Source organism: Choloepus didactylus, chromosome 1 (assembly GCF_015220235.1).
Source record: "Choloepus didactylus isolate mChoDid1 chromosome 1, mChoDid1.pri, whole genome shotgun sequence".
In the NCBI taxonomy this organism is placed as follows: Eukaryota; Metazoa; Chordata; class Mammalia; order Pilosa; family Megalonychidae; genus Choloepus; species Choloepus didactylus.
The window spans coordinates 66,217,844-66,239,223 of NC_051307.1; the positions used below are offsets into that span (position 1 = coordinate 66,217,844).

At 36.0% G+C, this 21,380-nt stretch overlaps 1 protein-coding gene across 1 annotated transcript in view; it reads left to right on the plus strand.

The window, feature by feature from the left end:
• Positions 1-573: 573 nt before the first annotated feature.
• The window catches only part of ZPLD1 (zona pellucida like domain containing 1), a 37,765-nt gene continuing 16,958 nt past the window's right edge, over positions 574-21,380 (plus strand). Inside the window, exons 1-5 of the mRNA XM_037836302.1 lie at positions 574-599; positions 3,340-3,467; positions 14,643-14,863; positions 17,687-17,868; positions 19,224-19,296. Of these exons, the coding sequence (XP_037692230.1) occupies positions 3,362-3,467; positions 14,643-14,863; positions 17,687-17,868; positions 19,224-19,296 (582 nt within the window). The 5' untranslated portion in view covers positions 574-599; positions 3,340-3,361. The remainder of the gene's footprint in view (positions 600-3,339; positions 3,468-14,642; positions 14,864-17,686; positions 17,869-19,223; positions 19,297-21,380) is intronic.

A 21,380-nucleotide genomic window follows, 5' to 3' on the forward strand; every position in this document is an offset into this window, starting at 1 on the left:
CTAAATTCCTTGAAATTCAGTGTGGTACATACATCTTCGACCTCCTACTTCTCCCCAACAAAAAGTATTTACAGAGATACTGAGTTCAGAAACATGTACAAATCCCTTGTGCACAGAGATCTTCTAGGTCATCATTATCTAGGTATTTTGTTAGAAATATTTTGTAATAGTGGCTGTGTTAGACAGTTTTGCAAAATTTTGTTAGCGACAAAATGGGGGCCTTGTTGCTGCACTTAGATAGAGTGAAGAAGATGAAAGATGCTTCTGCTCAGCTTCTTTAACTAGTTTGCTGGAATCACATGGGACAGCAAGCATCTCAGGTCATCCCAGAGTGGACCTCAGAAATGTACCTTTTGATATGGAACTCCACTCCCCTTCTCTAGGACTGGAATACACAGATCTGCAATTGCACCCACCCAGGAGCTGGGGAGCCCGAGCAAACAGAGCTTGATGCTTTGATGAGTGTAATGAGTCTCAACACAGCCTACAAATTCCAAGCAAATCCACTTTCAGAAAAGAGTTTTAGCGACTGTGGCCAAGTAGCAGCTCCAAGCTTGCTACTGTGAGTTGCTGCTCAGGTATTCTACATGCAGGGGAAAATGACGAAGATAGAGTCGAGGATGGGAATTTTGTAAGTTAATAGTTCATTTTGTTTTAATCTGGAGGTGGAATATCAAGCGCCCCCTGTAGTCATAAGCACTGCCAATGTTACAGGAATTCAAACTATGGAGACTGCCTACAATGAATTGTGGGAATCTTGTTAAAATTCCCTTCCTAATGTACCATAATATTTAAACACAGATTAGTACAAATATCATTGTAAATATAGAAATATGTCAACTAATCAGGGCTGTCACTAGCATGGAGCACCTTTGTGTGGATCACCTGTTCTCGGGAGCACGTGGCTTGACCAAAGGGGCACAGTTCCAGTCACCGTCCTCCTCCATCGGATGCCCTTGTGCAGGGCACAACATTCACGTCGCGTGGCAGCCCTGAAATGAATACTTGAGTGACTTCTGTATGTGCAGACTATGATATGCTCTTTATGCACTTAAACTTGGTGGAGTCTTATGACCATCATCTTGATTTTCAAATGACAAATCTGGTGAACGGCTGAGAAGCGATTTGAATCCCCTTCTCTAGTTGGTGTGGGTTTCTCAAGCATTTTTGGTAAACACAGTGTGTCCAGTTTTGTCTATGTTTTCACAATGAGGTCCCTCCTTTTGAAAAATAATTTTTTCTCTCATAATTACCACACTATAAAATACGTCTATTAAGCAAATTGCATCCATTACATAAGAATTTGTTTATCAATTTTCAAATGAAAATATCTATTAAATAGGGTGCACAATTCGATAAAGCAAAAGAAAACAGCTGATGATAAATGGCAACCAGAAAAACACTAAGTTTATTCAATAAGACAGATAATATTTAGGTAGCTCATGCAGCATACCTTGTTATCAGAAAGACCTGGGGTTGAATCCTATCTCCTCCACTTGTTTTTCCATGTCATTTAAACTTCCTGAGATTCATTTTTTTTCCCCTGTACATGGGTTAATAATTCTAACCTCAGCCAATCATTATGAGTGACTATAGGTAAATGATTGAGCACACAGTGCCTTCTCTGTTACCTTTCTCTTATTGTAAGTGAATGTAAAAGCTAGAAAGCTTTTCAGAATAATGAAAGTAGCTCACTAACTAGAAAATTCCGGACTCTGTGAATCCCTGGGGATCTGTGGCCTCTAGGTTGAGAAATAACAGTGTAGGTGAGAATTTCTAATGCCTTCTGGGAGCTAATGGGGCCCATCATGAGATGGGAAAGGGAGGACAGAGAGTAAATGTGCAGTGTGGTGTACAACTCAGAACCAAGCTGCTCTCCCTCCTAGAAGCTGTCCAAAGACTCCAAAAGAGCAGACCCTTCTAATTTTATCAAAAAGCAGTGAAGGCAGAGGTGTGACAAGAGAGGCTCAGGGTCTGGTTCATTTTTCTGTGTGAACTTTTGTTTCATGGACTGTCTCAGGGGATCAGAGTTAACCAGACATATGGATGTTCTACCAAAGTCATTAGGTTTGTGCCTGAGTAGTATGCTGTGATGCGGAAGGAAGGAAGTTTCTGTTGAATTCATATTCTTTTCAGTCTATTTTTGAAAGTAAACTCATGCCTTCCTTTCCCACATCCTCACCAAAGTGACTTTGTTCACCATAAACTTGGTATTTTGAAATGATTCGAACGCAATGTGTATTTCCTTCTTTTCGCTAAAGACTTGATTAATCATTTAGACAGATCTTTTTAAGACAGATAAAAGGCCATTTTTTTCCAAAACCCCAAGCTTTTTAAATGCACTAAATTATTTGATTAAATCATTTATTATTTTACTTTCTTTCTGCTTTTTATGCATAGACCAAAACCACCAACTCAAAAGATTTATTTTTTCAGTACATAAACTATGCTCTGAGGATGTTAGGTACTCTGAATGCTACTTGATCAGGAAAATAAGGGATCAGGGAAAAAAATCATTAAGGAATGGACTGATTGGTTTTTAAATATTAAAGTCAATTTCTATTTGGTTTTTGAATGCATCATAAATGTTATTAAAAACATCTTCCATTACTTTCTCATAAGAATTCAATATTTTCATATATCTATATGAGTCATTATTACTCACCAAGGAATTGTCATTGAGGGAACCATGATGTCTTTCCAAATGTGTTTTTGTGTTCTTCCTTTTGCTTTCTATCTATGTTTTCTGAGAAAGTAATGCACAAACCATTGATTTTGAGAGGTGGAAGTAGTCTAGAATTCCTCTGTTGAGGGGAAAAAAAAGGTTTTCTGACATTACTTAGTAATTAAGACAAGTATTCTGATATTGTTTGGTCATTAGGAACATTGAGAATTCTCCCAGAAGCCAGTATTGAGTGAATGACTCCCTCTGACTTTATGTAAACCGGTGTTATAAAGTTATAAAGACTCCAAATTGGTAAGCCCGTCTAATTATGCCACTCTAATCTGTCAGATACTTGGTTCGAGTTCTTTCTATTTATAAGAAAGAGTTTTTCTTTTGCTAAATATTGCCTATGAGTTATACCTTAGCTCTTCCACTGCAAAAGCTTGGCTTTGTCATTCCTAGGAAACTGAAGCCCAAGAGTGAAAATAATATTGAAACATTGTTCACAAAGTCTCTGCTGTCATGTCTGATAATTATTTCTGATAATCCTCAGACCTTTAGTGAGTTTGACAGCATGGATGTAAACCACATGTCTAACAGAGTTCAGTGAGGCTGAGACCAGCCTCAGTCTTTCCCGGGAGTAGTAGTACAGGCTGGTGATGTCCACACGATACTGATTCTTTTGTAGGTTTTGCAATGGAACGAATATGGTTGCTGCTGCTTCTAACAATTCGAGTGCTTCCGGGGTCTGCACAGTTCAATAGCTACAATTGTGATGCCAACCTCCACAGTAGATTTCCTGGTAAGTCTGAACCTAATCATTTCTCTAATTGCATCTGGAAAGAGTTATTATGTTTGAATAGTAAATTATTTAAATACATATGGAAAGTGGAGCGCTATCTCTTTATGATAAGTGGATATTAACAAACGGCGAATGACAGAAGACATTTTTCTGGAGTTCAATTTATATCCACATTAACATACAAAGTGTTCATCATAGTTAATATTCACATAATGGCTACTCATAGATTTCCAAAATATTGGCTAGTGAGTGATAAAAATGGGAGAGGCCAATTTCATTCAAAAATTTGCCTAATTGATGCCTCTTTTTTCCTTGTAAGTTAATTCAGATTTAAAAACTGCCCATTTATGCTAATAAATTCATTTAGGAATAATATTTAAGAAAATAAATGTGAAATATTACACAATATTAAAAAACACAATTTCAGCTAAATGTTGTTCACCACCAAACTGCACATGCCAACGTCAGAGTGAATATCATAGAAGTTAATTGCCCACCAGTAATGTGACAGATAGGAGATTTTGACCGTATTGATAGACATGCCCCAAATCAGCACAGAAAAGGAACCCAACATTTCACTTAAGTATCTATTATTTTTTATTAGTAGAAGTAATAGAACCTTAGATCAACATTTATAAAATAAATATTAGCCAATTGGGAGCTATCTTTCCAAGTCTGCCATGCAAACAGAAAGATCTTCTGCCATAGTTTACATTCTCCAAATGTGCCATTACTCTAAGGTTTGGAACATGCTAGGGCAACAATAAACCTACAAAGAGCAATGAGTAGGTAGTCACGTAGTTGACATTAGATTTACAATTTATTTGAAGGGTGGTTATCTGGTTTGCTCAGAATAAAGACAAGAACATGTAAGAGTATTTTCATGAACCCAGATCTAGTATGTAAGTACTTGGCAGGTTCAGTAAAATATAGAGGTAATTGTGGGGAATCCCCAAAGGTAAGGCTAGAAAGATATGATAAGGCAAGGTTGTTAATATTTTTAAATACCACAAATGAGGTTTTTTTTTTCACAATTTTTGGTGGAAAATTTCAAACATACACAAAAGTAGAGATTATCCATACTGATCATCCAATTTCATCAGTCATCAACATTTATCAAGTCTATTTCTTCTCTCTCTCCTTTTACTACCTCCCTCCCTGGAATATTTTAAAGTAAATTCATTTTATCTGTGCATCCTTCAGTATATATATCTAATGGAAAAGAACTTAAAAATAAAACATAATGCCCTATTAAAACATCAAATAAACTTGAAATATAATTCATTAGTATAATCTAATACTCAGCCAAATTGCAACCACACATTGCATTTTAATTCATAGCAATTCCCCATCTGTCCCTTGCTTTTTAAAAAAGTGCTAGGTGTCCCTTGAAGCAATTAGGTCATTAGTCTTTTAGTATTCTGACTATCTGAATTTGGCTGACTGTGACTTTGAAGTGTCATGTAGCATGCTCGTCTTTCTCTGTATATTCTGTCAACTAATTAAAGCTAGAAGTTTGAGTAAATTCAGGTTCAATTCTTCTGGCACATATACATTATGTGTTACATGGTATAATGAAAGCATTTTGCCTTTATTTTGTTGGCAGTGAAGAGCCATTGAGACTTCTTAAGCATAAGTGTATATAATGTGGTCACATTTAGTTATAGAAAGCAAATCTGGAAGTGTCAAAGATTGAATCAAGATAAAAGGGACTAGAGACAGAAAAATACCATGAAGGCAGTGGCAGTGGGAGCAGTAGAAGAATAACAAGAGAGATTTTGTGTTATACTCAGCAGAACTTGAAAGCTGATTATTTTTGGAAAGTGAGAAAAAGAGAAGACTAGAGGAGATTTTGAACTTGGACAACTGGATGTTGATACTTTAACTGACTCTCAAAATATAGGGCACTAACATGTTTTTGAAAGGAAGTTTGGGTTTGGAAATAATGAGTTTGAGGTGTTTTTAGAACTTCTAGTGGCAATTTCTATTGAGTAGTAGGAAATATGTTTATGGACCTGGGTTTGAAGAGAGAGGTTGAAACCAAAGATAGCTGTGTGATAGCAGATTCCTGGTACAGTGAGGAATGAATAGGGGATAGGAAAATGAAAGCCATGAGAAAAGATGATGGTGAAAGAAAAGAGAGGAGTAACCTGACTCAGGAACTGGATACTGGATAAGGAAATTTCTTTCTTTCTTTTTTTTTTTTTTGGATTAGAGAGATGTGAACAAACGTGAGCAAAGGTAAAGTATTCAGAGTTTATAAATAATATTAAAGAAATAATTGATATAATGAGGAAGGAAAATATGGATGACATCACAGACACAGGTGGTAGAGTTAACCATGGAAAAGGAGGAGCTATTTCTTTGATTTAAGAGATGAGGCAGAGAAGTTGAAAGAGACAAATTGTGCCCACTTAGTAAAAGAAAGGTGGTGACCCTTGTGAGTGTGAGGGGCCAGAAGCATGGATGGGGCCACGGGAACTGTTGGTCAAGACATGACCTTGTTAGGGATCGGTCAGAAGGCCCCAAAGTTAAAAGGTGGCTCTGCAGAAAGGCTCAAGCTGATATTATAGTTATATATTTTCAAGATAAATAAAACATGTCAATAAGCCAGGAGGTGATTAGGATAATCAGAGGGAGCATTTATTGTATGGTAAATAAAAAATTTTATTAAAACATCCATTTACAATGGTGTCCACTGACTACCTTCATCAAAATTTGTCTGGGGTGATTGTTAAAAATGTGAACTCCACTGTAGCACCCCAAACATGTAGTGTCAGAGTCTCTGAATGTGATGCTGAGAATCTACATTTTTGTGAGTCTAATCTACAATTTGCATTTGAGAACAATTAACATAGTATATTCTGTTATTTTCTTGAGTCCAATTATTCTAATTAAAAGCACAAACATGTTAGCACGCTTAGTACTGTCTGGCTTCGAAAACAAACGTTAAGACTTTCCAAACACAAACACACATTGAATTTATTACATGTATTTATCAGTATTTATTATTTTTTAAACCTAAAATCCAGATAAAGCAGAAGTCCCAGGACAGGTTTGAAGTCTCATATGGGCATTATTTTCAAGTAAGCCCATTTTTGCAGGTTTGCAGAAAGCAAATCAGAGTGGGCATATGAGGTGTAAAGGTTAATTACTCATTTCGCTCTTGATTTGTGGCTTCTCTTCTACATCAGGTCAGGATCGCCCTTGGGGTCATCAGGAGCTTCACAAACTGCTCAGATACTAGGCAATGGGATGGAATGAGAATGAACCTGGCAAAGGAGAAGGGCTATCTAAATGCAAAGTAATATTAATGATGAGAGTAATCATGTCACCCTATCTGACCTTTGCTGTTTCATGGCATTAGAACTATTTTCTTTAATATCCATTGCATTTGTTCTTGGACCAAGGAAACCATCACGGCCTAATTCATTTTAAATTTGAAGAGATACCACTTAGTTTTAAAGTAGTTAACTCTTGGGTCTCCAGACTAATGGCAAAGAACAGACTCATGAACAACTGAAATTATAGTTGTGTGCTTTCCAGGATAGAACTCAAAAAAAAAATAATATTAACTTTTGGAGTACTAAGGAATTATTTTGCCAGAGTGAAATAGGCCAAGTGAAATGTACTTGGCCTCTGGAATTTCCCTCTTTTTTGGGGAAGGTGGTATTATATGAGGCCGAGGCTAAACTTTTAGGTCTCTTGTGAAGTCTTTATGGATAAAGGCACAGCCAAAGGTAGATATGGGCTTATGGCAAACAGAAAGTTTGTGAACTGACACAGTTTTATGGTCAAGTAACTAATCATGGGAAACTTGTCATTTGGTATTCTATTTAAAATAATAATAAGAAGAAAGAAAACAATAAGTTCCATGTATTGAGTACTAGACATGTTACACAATTTTCTCTTTTATTCTTTATAACAAGCCTACAAAATCCTTTTTTTTCTTGCACCCTCTTCTTACGATGGGAAAACATGATTAGAATTGGGCCAATTGTACAAAGTTAGCAAGCGACAGAAATAGAAAACTAGAATTCCTTCCACCAAACCATGATGCCTTCAAAAGAATGTTGAATGCTAAGTTTAAAAAAATGACGAATAGATGAAGAAACACAGTGGAAATGATCACATTAAAGAATCTGAAAAGTGATATGATTAGGAAAAATTTGTTTAGCCTTTTTGGAACCTACCTGACTACAGAAGTATTTTTCTCCAATAATACCTATTAGTATTTCAATGAACACCACTGCTCCACAGAAAAAAAATTGAGAAAAGTCTATCTATTTAATGGATAGACTTCATGGGTGGGTCAAGCAAAATGAACTGCCTAGCCTTGTGTTAAGCTTTGCTTGTCCATTTCATTGTTCTGTGTCCAAAGACAAAGTAAGACTGGATAATGGAATAATTATCCATGGGATTATGTTCAGGTCCTGTATGTAGATCAGAAAGGCCAATTTTCCTGCCTTCCTACTTAGTAGTGTTTGGTCTCCAAGTTGTCAAGAGGATGCCTGCTTTCCTTTCTGCTCCTGAAACTGCAATTACTAGACCAGATGAGGCAGAAGAACCGATCTAGGCAACTATTGCTGATTACATTCTGATTAATCTACAACAATAAAAATCAGTGAAGAGAAGAGCATTTAGTCAGCAAGTTTATTGACACTGAGTAATTCAGGGCTCATACTCTTTATTTTAATAATGAAGTTTCTAATTGCCTGAATTTTCCATTTCCTCTGCTTAAGTATAACCCATATGTTTTTTTTTTTCCTGACTGAAAAAAATGACCGAACTCTTCTGGTTCCAAAGAATGTGCAGCAGCAAGTGCAGATATTCATCTTCAAAGTTTGCATCAGATTGCATATGAATTTCCTAAAACCCTGGAAAACAACAGCTTGCTTTTGCTAACGAGAAACAGATGTGGTGATAAAAAACCGAGGTGGCAAGAAACCTGTTCAATATAGAGAGGGAACTCACATTCCTAATCCATTTAAAATTCTTCTTCAGCTGTTGGTATTTTGTGTAGATGAAGTATCAATATTCCTTTAGGACTTCTTGCTTTTTTCGCACCAAAACCTCAATATTGTATAAAAACTTGTTAAAAGGAAATGTAACTAAAAAAAATGAGTAAAACAAAATGTATAACATCTGTTCTCTAAGCAATTTGTAAGCTTATGTAGTGCCAAATATTACTACCCTCATTTTACAGAGATGGAAGTGGAAATGATATATAAATTATAATCTACTAAGATTGTATAAATTAGTTTGGGAACATTTATTGGATTCCAAGAAGTAAATTACTTTCAGGTGAGATTTCTATGGCATTATAATGCAATGTACTCTTCAGCCTACAGAAAAGATTTCTCCCACTATATTGAATAGGTTTTCGTTTATCCTATTAGTTTTAAGCCTGTACTATTTTTAAGTACATGTATACCAGCCTGTGGACACAGATGCAATCATATTCACAGGAATACCTGAATCTGAACTGAACTGCACAGACTCGCTACCTGCTCACAGGAGACTCGTCCACCTCCATCCCATGTTTCTGCAAATTGTGTTCAGGGAGTCCCCAGGGTGGCATTTCACACATGCTCAGGAAAATCTATTCACATTCTTCTCCTCTGGACTCATTGCCAGAGTTTCCCAGACACAGCCTTTGCTAGAAGTTCTTTTTATGAAAACACAATTCCACTTGGCATAATTGCCTTCCAAGGTGGGCCATCCTCATCCTGCAGTTATTAAACTGCTATGGTTTGAGGAATGGGGTAGAGATGGGGGTAGGAGAAAACTGATCCTTTTCCCAATTTTGCTTCATGCTTTGGCACCTGAGCACTAAAGTAGATTTCTTTAGTGCTTAGTCTCACAGAAAGAACAAAGTTAGGTATGCTTATTAAATATGTGCATGATAAGCTACAAATATATTGTCAGGAATTCTGTCTAAACAGAAAGGTGTAATTAGGGTTTTTGTCATTCTTTTGGTGTTTTAGTTTTACGAAGGTAACTTATCAGGGATAAGGAAAGTGATATTTTACTCACATGCATAGAATAGAATCTGTCTCCTCCTTTCCCCCACTTATATGGTGACTATATACTATGAACCCCAAATCAGGATACAGTTTTATACATTTTCATATGTGGTTGGTAGTATGATATGATATTCAAAATTTGCATAATTTTAGAAAATTAGATACAGAAACATCCATTGCCTGATTGACAGGTGAAAGGAATATAGGACATCTCTTTATTTTACCTAGAATTCAATTGAGTTCTGTAATTTATTTTATTCCTGTGAAAAAGCTTAGCTTTGGTGTAAAAGAGGGAAAAATGCCATTTTGGCACTATAACTGTACACAAACTCAGTAACGTTTGAACATATATACCTTTAAAACCAAAACACTAAAAATTCTTCAAACCTAAAAGTACTTATTCCTTAATTGTTTGTAATCAGCTTGTACTTACTATGTTTTTTAATATGCGATTATTATTCAAAGAGATGTCACAATTCAGACCAGGGTTGGGGAAAGAAAAGTCTCAAATAATTTAATTGTTGAGAGCAACTGTGATCAGTAAATGAAAAGACATTTTTTCTTCCTCTGGCAGAAGTTGCCCTTTGGCAACTTGAAGTATCATTTTTTTTTCCCCGCAAAGCCTCACAAATCGTAAAGTTGTGCTTAATGGATGTCTTTGTTATTTACAACGAGGAAAAAATGTGTTCCTCTGAAGGGACAGTGAAAGGTCTTTAAAAAACTGGTTTAGAATGGAGTTGAACAGTTCTCTTTTCTACTACTGCAGAAAGCCTTTAGGTTGTTATCGTATCTTCAAGTGGGATCAAATTTTAGTGAATTCAGTTCCTGGCAGGGGTTGCAAGTGTTTAGATATGAAGCAGAAAATGGAGGATACCTCTACATCTGTACATAGTTATCCTTGGCATTTGTTAGGAGACACTAAGCAGCAATGAATCCTCTTGAACAGGGATGAAGAAGCCGAAGTCTTTAGTTGGTTTATATTAAGTTGAATTATATCTCTCTTTTGTTGTATATTTATTGATGTATATTCACTTTGATACATTTTATGATAAGCCAGTAATACAATGATGCCCATTCTCCATTCCAATGAGCTTCAAGTGGGTTCTTGGTGAGAATTTGACTTGTCATTCAGGTAGATATTTTGTTCCCTCAAAGACACCATTTTATATGTAAAGGTTTTCTGCAATCTTGCCTGTGTCTTCCACTTGGCCTCATTCCTTGTCATTTCCTCTATTACATTTTATATTTTACTGAAATGGAACTGACAGCTACCAACCAAGTTGGGCATATTTCATACCTGGGATGTTATTCATACTCTCCCCTCTGTGCTGTAAATTTCCCACTCCTTTATATTGCTAACTCCTACTGATACTTCAAAACTCAGCTCAATAAATACAGTCTTCTCCAGGAAGCCTTTCCTAACCAGCTGATGTGGGTTAAGTTTGTTTGCTATGCCACTCCATAGCTCTCCATATGAACTTTCTGTCAATGTGGACCACATTAATCTGTCTTTTCTTCCCTAATAGACTGTGAGTTACTTGAGAACAGGGATCTCTACATTTTGAATCCTCAGTGCATGGTCTATTGCCACAATACATTATGTGATTAGTTAATTAATTAACTACTCTGGAGTACATTGGTGAATATAATAGCTTCCCACCTTCTTGGAATTTCAGTTTATTTGAAGACAAATATGAAAATACATATATGATTGTACAGCAATGCGACAGCACAAAATGGAGGGGAATTTTTTTTTTTTTTTTAGATTCGGGATCATGAAAGTTTTTGGGAAAATGACAATGAAATTTGAGACCTGAAGGAAGAGAAGTCACTCAAGCAAAGAAAGGAGATTTTTGTATTCCTAGCAGAGGAAACAGCATTGATTGAAGGCCCTTTGTGTAAACATGTATCATGTTGTTTGAAAATAACTTCAACAGTAATTTTTGAAGAATAAGTTATATGAGGAATCAATCATAAGAGTTCATACTGAAATTTTGACATATGTATACAATCATGTAATCACCACCCAGATGAGGGTAAAGAACATTTTTATCATTCCCAAACTTTTCCTTGTGTCTCCGTTCTAAACAATTCCATCCCAGAGAAAACACTCTTCTAGCTTGTGTCACCCAGTGTGATGCTTTCAAAGAAATGAAATAAGGTCAGTGTGATGAATGGAGGGAGCAAGGAGGATAGAAGAGGGAGATGAGTATGCAGAGGTAGGCAAGTGCCAGATCACGGAGAGTCTTGAGGATTTGGTTTAAGATTTGGACTGTTGGCCTAAGTGAAATGAGTAGCTATTGAAGAGCTGAAGAAGAGAGTATAAGACTGGAAATGAAGGAACCAGTCAGGAAGTTAAGATGGTGCTCCCGGGGAAAGATGAAGGTGGCCTGGACCAAGGAGTTGCATGTAGATGGAGAAAAATCAATAGATCTAAGATTTATTTTGAAGTTTGTGAACTCTCAATAAGCATTTGTTAAAATGAGCTGTATTACTTGAGCAAAGAACATCATTTAAAACTTCTGGCTGGCTGCATTTAAATAGTTAATGTTACTGAAGGCTAATAGAGATCATCCCCCAATTTTAAATAGTATCTATTATTTTCTATGTTGGCAAATGCACTTCATAATTCATTTTATTTTTCCACCAAAAAGGAAATATTGCTTGCAATTTTCTGTGATAACTAGCCTAATATTTGCCTTTTGGACTTGAAAAAGATCTATTTTTCTTTACAGATGATTGTAGCAAGTTTAAAATCATAATCCAATTATATATTTACATACTGATTTATTTACACCCTCAGAACATGATTCACTTTACTGCAAAAACCTAGTATAGAGAATAAACACTCCAAAAAGATATGCTATTGGGCACTTCTACCCTTCTGTTTATGGCTGAGTTATTAAAGCAAATGAATTCTAAGCTGAAAATTCTTGAAGGATGTTCATGTATCATTAAGGTGAACATCTTGTCATTAACCAAAAAAATATTTCATTTTGTTTAGTGTTTCATTTTTGGAAAATCAAGGTCGTTTCTACAGATAGCTTGTTATGAGTTGAATTGTGTCACCACTAAACATATGATGAAGTTCTACTACCAGTACCTCAGAATGTGACATTATTTGAAAAGATAGTTGTTGCAAATGGAATTAGTTAAGATGAGGTTATGCTGGAGTAGGGTGGGCATGTAATCTGATATAACTGGTGCTTAAAAGAAAAGGAAAGGAGACACACAGAGAAGATGCCAGGTGAAGAAAGAAGCAAAGATTGGAGTAGTGCTGCCCAAAGCCAAGCAATACCAAGGATTGCCAGTAATCATCAGAAGCTAGGAAGAGGCAAGGAAAAAATCCTCTCCTACCATCTTCAGAGAGAGAGAGCATGGTCCTACTGACACCTTGATTTCAGTCTTCTAGGCTGCAAAATGATGGGGAGAGAATAAATTCCTGTTGTTTTAAGCCACCCAGTTTGTGGTCCTTTGTTGCAGCAGCCCTAGAAAACTAATAACTAAACTCGTCTTTGTTGTTGTTATTTACTTCCACATTTTGAAAACCTGATGCTCATTTCAGATTTTTTCATGTTAAGAAAGTGGGAAGGTTACCAAAACTGTTGTAAAGTAAAAGCTTCTGCCACTGAGTGCTATCCTATCAGCCAAACTCTCCATTTTCTACATATATTTTCTTCATTACATGTAGGGGAAAAAAAACAAAACTAGAGATAGAAAATGTGCATGTATGTATCTTCTCAAGTGTAACAGAAATGGGATGAATCCTGACAACTGATGGAATCATAGAGAACTATGCTAATTGTTTTTTACATTTCCATGTCTACTTCGGCCCTTTTATTGAAGCATAATCATTGGAAAGATTTTCTGAAAACAGGTGTTCTGGTCTGGTAATGCTGCCATTTTGCAAAACAGCAGAAATGGATTGGCTTTTATAAAGGGGGTTTATTTGGTTACAAAGTTACAGTCTTAAGGCCATAAAGTGTCCAAGATAAGGCATCAACTATCAGGTGTCTTCACTGGAGGATGGCCAATGGCGTCGGAAAACCTCTGTTAGCTGGGAAGTCACGTGGCTGGCGTCTGCTCCAGAGTTTCAAAATGGCATTCTTCCAGGATGTTCCTTTCTAGGCTTCAGCTTCTCTCCAAAATGTCACTCTCAGTTGCTCTTGGGGCATTTGTCCTCTCAGCTTCTCCAAAGCAAAAGTCTGTTTTCAAAGGCTGTCTCCAAAATGTCTCTGTAAGCTGCAGCTCCACTGTCAGCTCCTGTGTGTTCTTCAAAGTGTCCCTCTTGCCTGTAGCAAGCAGTGAGCTGTCTGAACTTTTTGTATGGCTCCAGGGATTTAATTCAGACCCACCTTGAATGAGTGGGGTAACATCTCCATGGAAATTACCCAATCAAGTTCTTGTCCACAGTTGATTGAGTCACATCTGCATGGAAACACTCAATCAATAGGTTCCAAAATCTAATCAACACTAATACGGCTGGCCCCATAATATTGCATCAAAGAATATGTCATTTTGGGGGACATAATACATTCAAACTGGCACAACAGGCTATGAATTTTTGTTCATAATGTCAGCAGATTTTTTGTTCTCTTTCTCTCTAGTGTGATCTAATGTACTAGAATTCTGATGGGGGGGTTCTTGTTTCTACATGCTGGATAAAATGGGGTTATCCAAATATCAAAGTGCTTAATAATTTGGGGTAGGATGTACTTGCAGTGCTTCTTCCTTACAGTTAGAAAAATGCATTGTTTTTGTTGAATTTCACTACTCTAGACATGTGATCTGGATAATTCAATTATACTAGTTCTGAATTTCCTCAGTAACCTAATTTTTTCCACTCAATTCTCCAATCATTCAGCAATACTCAACTGACATTTAATGCACATGTTCTGTATACCTGGTACAAGGACACTGAGATGAACCATAATCTCTATTCACAAAGATCTCTCCCTAACTAAATCAAAGACTTTTTTCCTGGTTACTTTTCTTGATAAATTGTACATAGGACCACAGTGTATTCAAACATAGAAATGAGTTAAGCAGACCAAGGAACTGAATAAATAAGGGGATGTTAAAATTAGTCTTGTACCCTCTCCTGTGTTTTTGTGACTTATATTTGCTTTTTCATATATTTTCATTTCAGCTGAAAGAGACATCAGTGTCTACTGTGGAGTACAGGCCATTACAATGAAGATTAATTTTTGCACAGTACTTTTCTCGGGTTATTCAGAAACAGATCTGGCACTGAATGGAAGGCATGGGGATTCCCATTGCAGGGGATTCATAAATAACAACACTTTTCCTGCAGTGGTCATTTTTGTCATCAATCTCAGCACCTTGGAGGGCTGTGGAAACAACTTAGTGGTAAGATTAGTGTGAAATTGTGTGCTTAGTCTGGGTCATAACTAAAAATTCTCTCCATGTCATGAAATAATCAGAAGCCCAATCTATCTTTCATGAAAAAAAATCCAATAAAACTGAAAAAAGCACTTTCCTCTGCCTGTTTGAAGATTCTGCTCCCAAACATACAATTCTATCTTGCAATAATGGTTCTGTTTACAGTAGCTGGGCAGTTGAGGGGCCTGGGATGGGCTGTGCAACATTTTTTGCATGAGTGACATTGATGGATTTTTCTCTACAGTTTATTGTTAGCTATTTTCCTGATGCTTTTAATGGAAGCATCTAACCATACGAAAAGGGTTTGTTCCAGTTAGTTTGGCAGTGAACCACTTGGCTTATGCCTCTTAGTGACCTCACATTCAAAAAGAAAGATTTGATAGGATGGGAAACTTGGAGTCTTCTAGATTTGATATTTATCATTGAATGATCGACACCAGTGCTTTGTAATAAAGGACTATTGGCATTTCTGTGGTGGAACTCTTTATTGTGTGAGACTGCCCTTTTTTACTTCAGAATGTTATCATACCTGTTCTTAACCAGGAAATCCCAGTAGAACATTCTCTCCAGTCATTGTGAAAATCAAAACAGCACTCCCAACATTTCCACCCTGAATGAGAACCACATGTCTATGCCATTCATTTATTTATTCATGCGCTGATCCCTCAAAAATAGTATTGAAAAAGGAATCAAGTCTCCAGGGAATTTAAATTACTTGAAGTAAAAATATTACGATCTTTTAGAGAATTAATTATACCAAAATTCAGTTAGTATCAGTTTTCATTTTGCTTATTTAATTATAATCTTATTTCTGAAAAGGGGGGGGGTGTATACAATGAGCATAATCATTTAGACCAGTGAAGAACGAGAAATTGGCTTTTAACTCTTCACAAGTTATTGTTCAGATTTAAGGAGAAAGGTTCTATTGTTTTTAAGACAGGATTTCTAAGACTTGGTGACAGATGGGACACAGGAATAGGAGTTTGATTTGAATTTTCTTCTTTATCCTTTCCCAGAGGGCAGTTAGAATATTGTGCCTTTGACTGTTTCCCCTGCAGCCTGGGTATTGTTTACTCTTTTTATTAAAAACATTTATTCCTCTCTCTGAGTTGTGTGCAGAGAAGTTATGAAGTGGGGCCCAGGGAGAGAGACACAGGTTCATTATTATATGTCTATGCTTCTTCATGGTGGGAGAGAGTTTGTAGAGATCACTAGCATTTCCACTCCCCCCACTACACCCCCTCATGGCACTTTCTTCTCTGGATTTAAGTTACCTTGCCCTGCTGCCTAAAAAATAATTCAGGAAAAAATCCAGGGAAAGCTTTTGTGTATGTGTGCCTTCTACTTTTTTGAAGAGCTGAATAACTCTGGTATAAAAATTGCCGTTTATGTCTTCCTTCCATCCCTCCCTCCGCCCTCCTTCCCTCCTTCCCTTCCTTGCTTCCTTCCTTCTTTCCACAGAGAGAATTGGTATCTTCAGCTAGTAAGTCAAGTATCAGTGAGAGAAGGGAAGGATTTACTTATTTTTCATTTTTGCCACAGATGTCATAAACTGTGGAGTCTGCTCTGAGGGCAGTTCTAGGTGGGCAAAATCAAGTGGACTAGTAATCTTTCGATTATAGTCAAACTTCTTCCATCAATTAAGATTTTTGTTCCATCTTAAGTGAGCAGATAATTGCCTCAACTTGCCCATGTACCATTAGGTTCTTGTATAAACTTTATTCTGTTGTTCAAAGTAAAGCAATACAAGTCTCAGTAATGACTACTAAACTTTTTATTGAGTGCTTATCATATTTGACATATTAGGGGAAGCTGTGTCCCTCTATGGTCCTATAAACATCAACAACATTATTGATTATTCCTAAAATGATAGTTCTTAAACTTTAGGAGGATTAGAGGATCTAATGAAAGCTAGGAAATACCCAGAAAATATATATATGGGCAATATTTTTACACAACTTCTGGGAGTTTATGAGCTCCCTGAAATCCATCAATGAGCTCTGGAATGAGAATCTCTGAGAACTACAGAGGACCACACCAAGATGCTCAATCCTCAGAAGTATGTGACCTTCATTCATTTATTCAGAAATTATTTGTGGGGCCTCAAGCTGCTGGTTACTGTGCTATGCTGAGGATATAAGGTGAACAAGACTGAAAGGGTCCCTGCCCACAGAGAGCTCCCTTTAGGGCTGAGGGCACTGCCAAGTAAGTAGGCTACTCATGTACAGTGACTACTGCTATGATTGAGGTAACACTGTAGGCAGGCAAGTAAGGAGACAGTTCCTGGGTTAGAAGAGATCTAGGGGATGAGCAGGACAGTATCATGTGAAGTGAGGGAGAGGAAGGGCTGAAGGAGTATGCACAAAAGCTGGAGCAAGGAGACTATGGTCTATCAGTGAGACCTTGGGTCTGGAGCACTATTAATCAAGCGTGGAACCTGGAGACACAATGCTAAAGTGGAAGGCAAAGTCAGATTTTGTCTCATAATCCATGCCACAAAATTTGGACTTTGTGAGTATTTGAGAATACTTACTTGTTGTAGCATCCTGAACATATATAATCTGTCTCCTTTCTTATTTGTGAAATCTCAGTAAAGTGTCTTTGAAAAATATGAAGTTTCACTCAATTGTTTATAAATAGTGTTATGTAAATATAATTTCAGAATCATGTCATGTTACCCTTGAAACAGAACCTGTAAATTTTCTGGTCTAATGTCTTTATTTTGCAAATGAAGTTTCTGGATTTCTATAGAGCCATTTAATCGCTGAAATTGATCTACCATTCCAACAGGTATCCACAATTCCTGGAGTTGGTGCTTCTGGAAATGCAACTTCAGTACAAATAGGAAATATTTCAGGATATATTGATACTCCAGACCCACCAACAATCATCAGCTATCTACCTGGGCTACTTTACAAATTTAGTTGTAGTTATCCATTGGAATACTTGGTTAACAATACCCAGCTTGCTTCGTAAGTTTGCATTTTCTCTTGCTTTCCCATATTGTCTTTATATTTTGAGTCATTTCTTATCCTTGAGGGATTTATGAAATGAAGATAGAATTTGCTGAGAATGGCTGTTGAGAATTCAAACAATGGAAACTTTGTTAACTCATATGTATATATGATTGATAAGACCCATAGCTTTCAAATAAAAACTGGTTCAACCTCTTACTCTGACTTAGTTAAAAGTCAGGTATTTTGCCTTGGGTTCCCTCACTCCCCTCAGAATTGTCTAAGAACCCCAAGTGCATATGCAGCCCAGAAGGTCCACTGTGTTTCTAATACCTAGTACATTTGATCAGTACATTGGTGGGTCCTTCCTGGCTTCCCTCTCTGCCTTCTGTTAGGTAAAGCCCTTGCCTATCCAGACCCCTGCATGGGTGCTGATGACACAGAGCAGAGGAGCTCAGACGTGGGACCCTGAAGTTACAGCCTTTACTCCATAGTCACACATCCATTCATTATTCCCAAAGCACATACTCTAAAACAGGGTTACGTCCACAAGATAACATAGTCATCTGGATTTAGTAAATATTTCTGGCAAAATATGAAATGAGTGAATGAAAACTTTCCTTCTCCAATCTTTGGGGTTTGATATAATGAAGGCCTCACTATCGGTTAGTGGTAAGTCATGAGGTACCCCTGGACGATGTGGAAGCCATGGACTGCTTCAGTTCAAAAATACTCATGGCTGGTTTTAATGACATAGTGAAGATAAACACCTTGGTTAAAAGCAAGACTTTGATGTGGAAAATGAGAAATGAAGGTCCTTGAGTCAAAAGGATATAGGCATGGAAGAAAACAGGTCATTAGGATGTCAAAATCCCTTACTGCCCACTTCCCATTCTACTCCCGCTAAACACATTCCTGAACTGCAGTGTCCATGGTGATTCATTCATTATTCAACAAATATTTTCTATACACCAGCTATGTACCGTTCAGGGAACACAGTAGAACAAAATCCCTGCTCTCATAGAATTTCTATTCTAGTGGAATTGAGCATGTATTTGCAGCAGACAGATTCAAATTCTTACAAAAAAAGTTTTCTGCAAAAAGTCTCAAATATGTAATGCAAAATGAAAAAAAAGATGGGTTTATAAATAAAAAGGCCATGAAGAACAATTTTTATTTTCTTGTCCCCTCTTCTTTTTTGATTATTTACCTGTTCAGTGTTTGAAATAAACTGTATGTTCCTCCTCAGGTCTTGTTAAAAGTATGGCAGGCTTGCTCAAGAGTTTTAGCATCTTACATCTAACTTTAGGTTATAACTAAAACTTTTGATTTAAAATATCATCAATGCTTTCCTTTTCCTAAACCTGTTTTAGATCCTCGGCTGCTATTTCTGTGAGAGAGAACAATGGCACGTTTGTCAGCACTTTGAACCTGCTCCTTTATAATGTAAGTTGATGGGTGAAGGATGTTATTTTCCTTTTCACTTTTGTGAGCAACCATTTATGTAAAGGACTTTTATATATGAATCTACTGAAAGCCACAGTAACTTTGTTATACCTTGGTAACAGTTATCCATCTTTACTACCATTTTCATATATCTTAGTAATAAAGGTATACTAGAAACTTCATTATTTTCTAAAAGCTGAAAAATGATTTAAACTTTATATCATAGATGTGATTCTGTATGGCTACTCAAAGTGTATATCTACATTCATTTGTATATATTTATGTATGTATATGTATGTATAGTCACAGTCTGCAACAAGATTTTGGGAATAATATTTTTCTGATAAAAATATAGGAAAAATCCAAATGATACTTCTCTTGGAGGTATGCTTGGTGATGAATGTGTTAATATTTTCAACATGGGTTTGGGCTGATGGCGATTGTCACATCTGAAATAAGTTGGATTGACTACATAGTATTGTCTAAACTTCTGTCATGTAAATATGGACAGTGGCAGCAAAACGTGAAAAATACATGGATTTCTATTTATAACTGTAACATTAATCCCCCAAATGATATTTTAATGTTGATTAAAAATTTTTATTCATACATTTTAAATGCCTGATTTAAATATCAATTTTTCAATCTATCAACCAACATTTTTGTAAATTATGAATCTGATTTTTGCATTATTATTCATGTCATCATGGCACTGAGTTATAATTCATGCAACTGATTTAAAAGTCAGTGCTTTATACTTTGAATATAATGAGCAATAAATATTGTAGTAGGACATTTTCCAAAGGCATTTAAAAAAATCATGTTTATAAGTTTGTAGTCTGACACCACAGAGTTCTAAATAACAAATTAAAATGTGTTAGGAATGAAGATTGCTTTTCTGTCATTTCTAAACTTTCTTCTGCAAGGAGACACTGACAAGTTTCTTGGTTCCACAATACTCAGCAAATATGTGCCAATAGTAGCTTCTGAAATGCACAGATATTTATTATTGTGTGGGCAATATTTATATAAATAGCTTGAAATTGGAAAGTTTCTGTCAATTTATACATGTAAGTTATCTGAAGTATAATTGAGGTGACTCAGTTGGATTCAGTAATATTTGTTATAATTGCATGAAACAAAGATGAAAATCCTGATCTTAAAAAAATGAAAAATATAGCCATTTGTCATTTAATGGTATCATTATTTGCCATGAAATTAAACTGCCCTTTTACCAGCAAAGCAGAAAACCAAAATTTAGAATTTGAGGAGATATTTGTTGTTAAAGTATCTCACCTTGTCACTAGAAATAGTATTGTTACTCTGTTGCAAACATGACATTATCCTTCAAAGAGTTTCTGGAATCTAAATGTTAAATAAAAGCCTATAATTTGCTGAATACCTTAAAATTTTAATTCTACAGTAATACTAAAACCAATTTTTAGTATCAGACTACAGATGAAATAAGTACTACCAACATACTTATCATTTTAAAACAGCTTGCAATCAAAATATTTTAGTGGTTGAGTTAAAAAAAATAAATGGAATAAAAACTAGATATTTAATAAAATTCAACCATTTGCCAACAAACTGGTACCTTCATAGTCTTTTGCCATGTTATAAGACATTAACAAATTAGTGATTTACTTTAGAAAATTAAATTAAAATTTGGTATTCTTTCACTAATTAGTCCAGAATCATATTTATTATCTGTTTGGAAGACTAACATTTAGTTACCTAAATACAATTTTATTGTAGCATTTCAAATTAAACATCAGTTTTACAATCATTAAAACTGTCTTCCTATTTCACATTCGGTTTTTAACCCTTAGGCATAATGGGAAGTTATGTTACATAGCAACTACCCTTATCTTCTGGTTAATTATTTGGAGAGAAAAAGATGTATACAATTTGGATGCAGTACAATTGTTAATTTCTGAGTGGTCTGGGATTCAATCAGTGTACTCAGGAAAATTATAATTATAGTAACAATGACATTTTTTATTATTATATACATTTATGCAGGTTACTTTAAGCTAGACTGGCCCTTATTTTTTTGTAATATAAATATAGCAGTTTTCTCC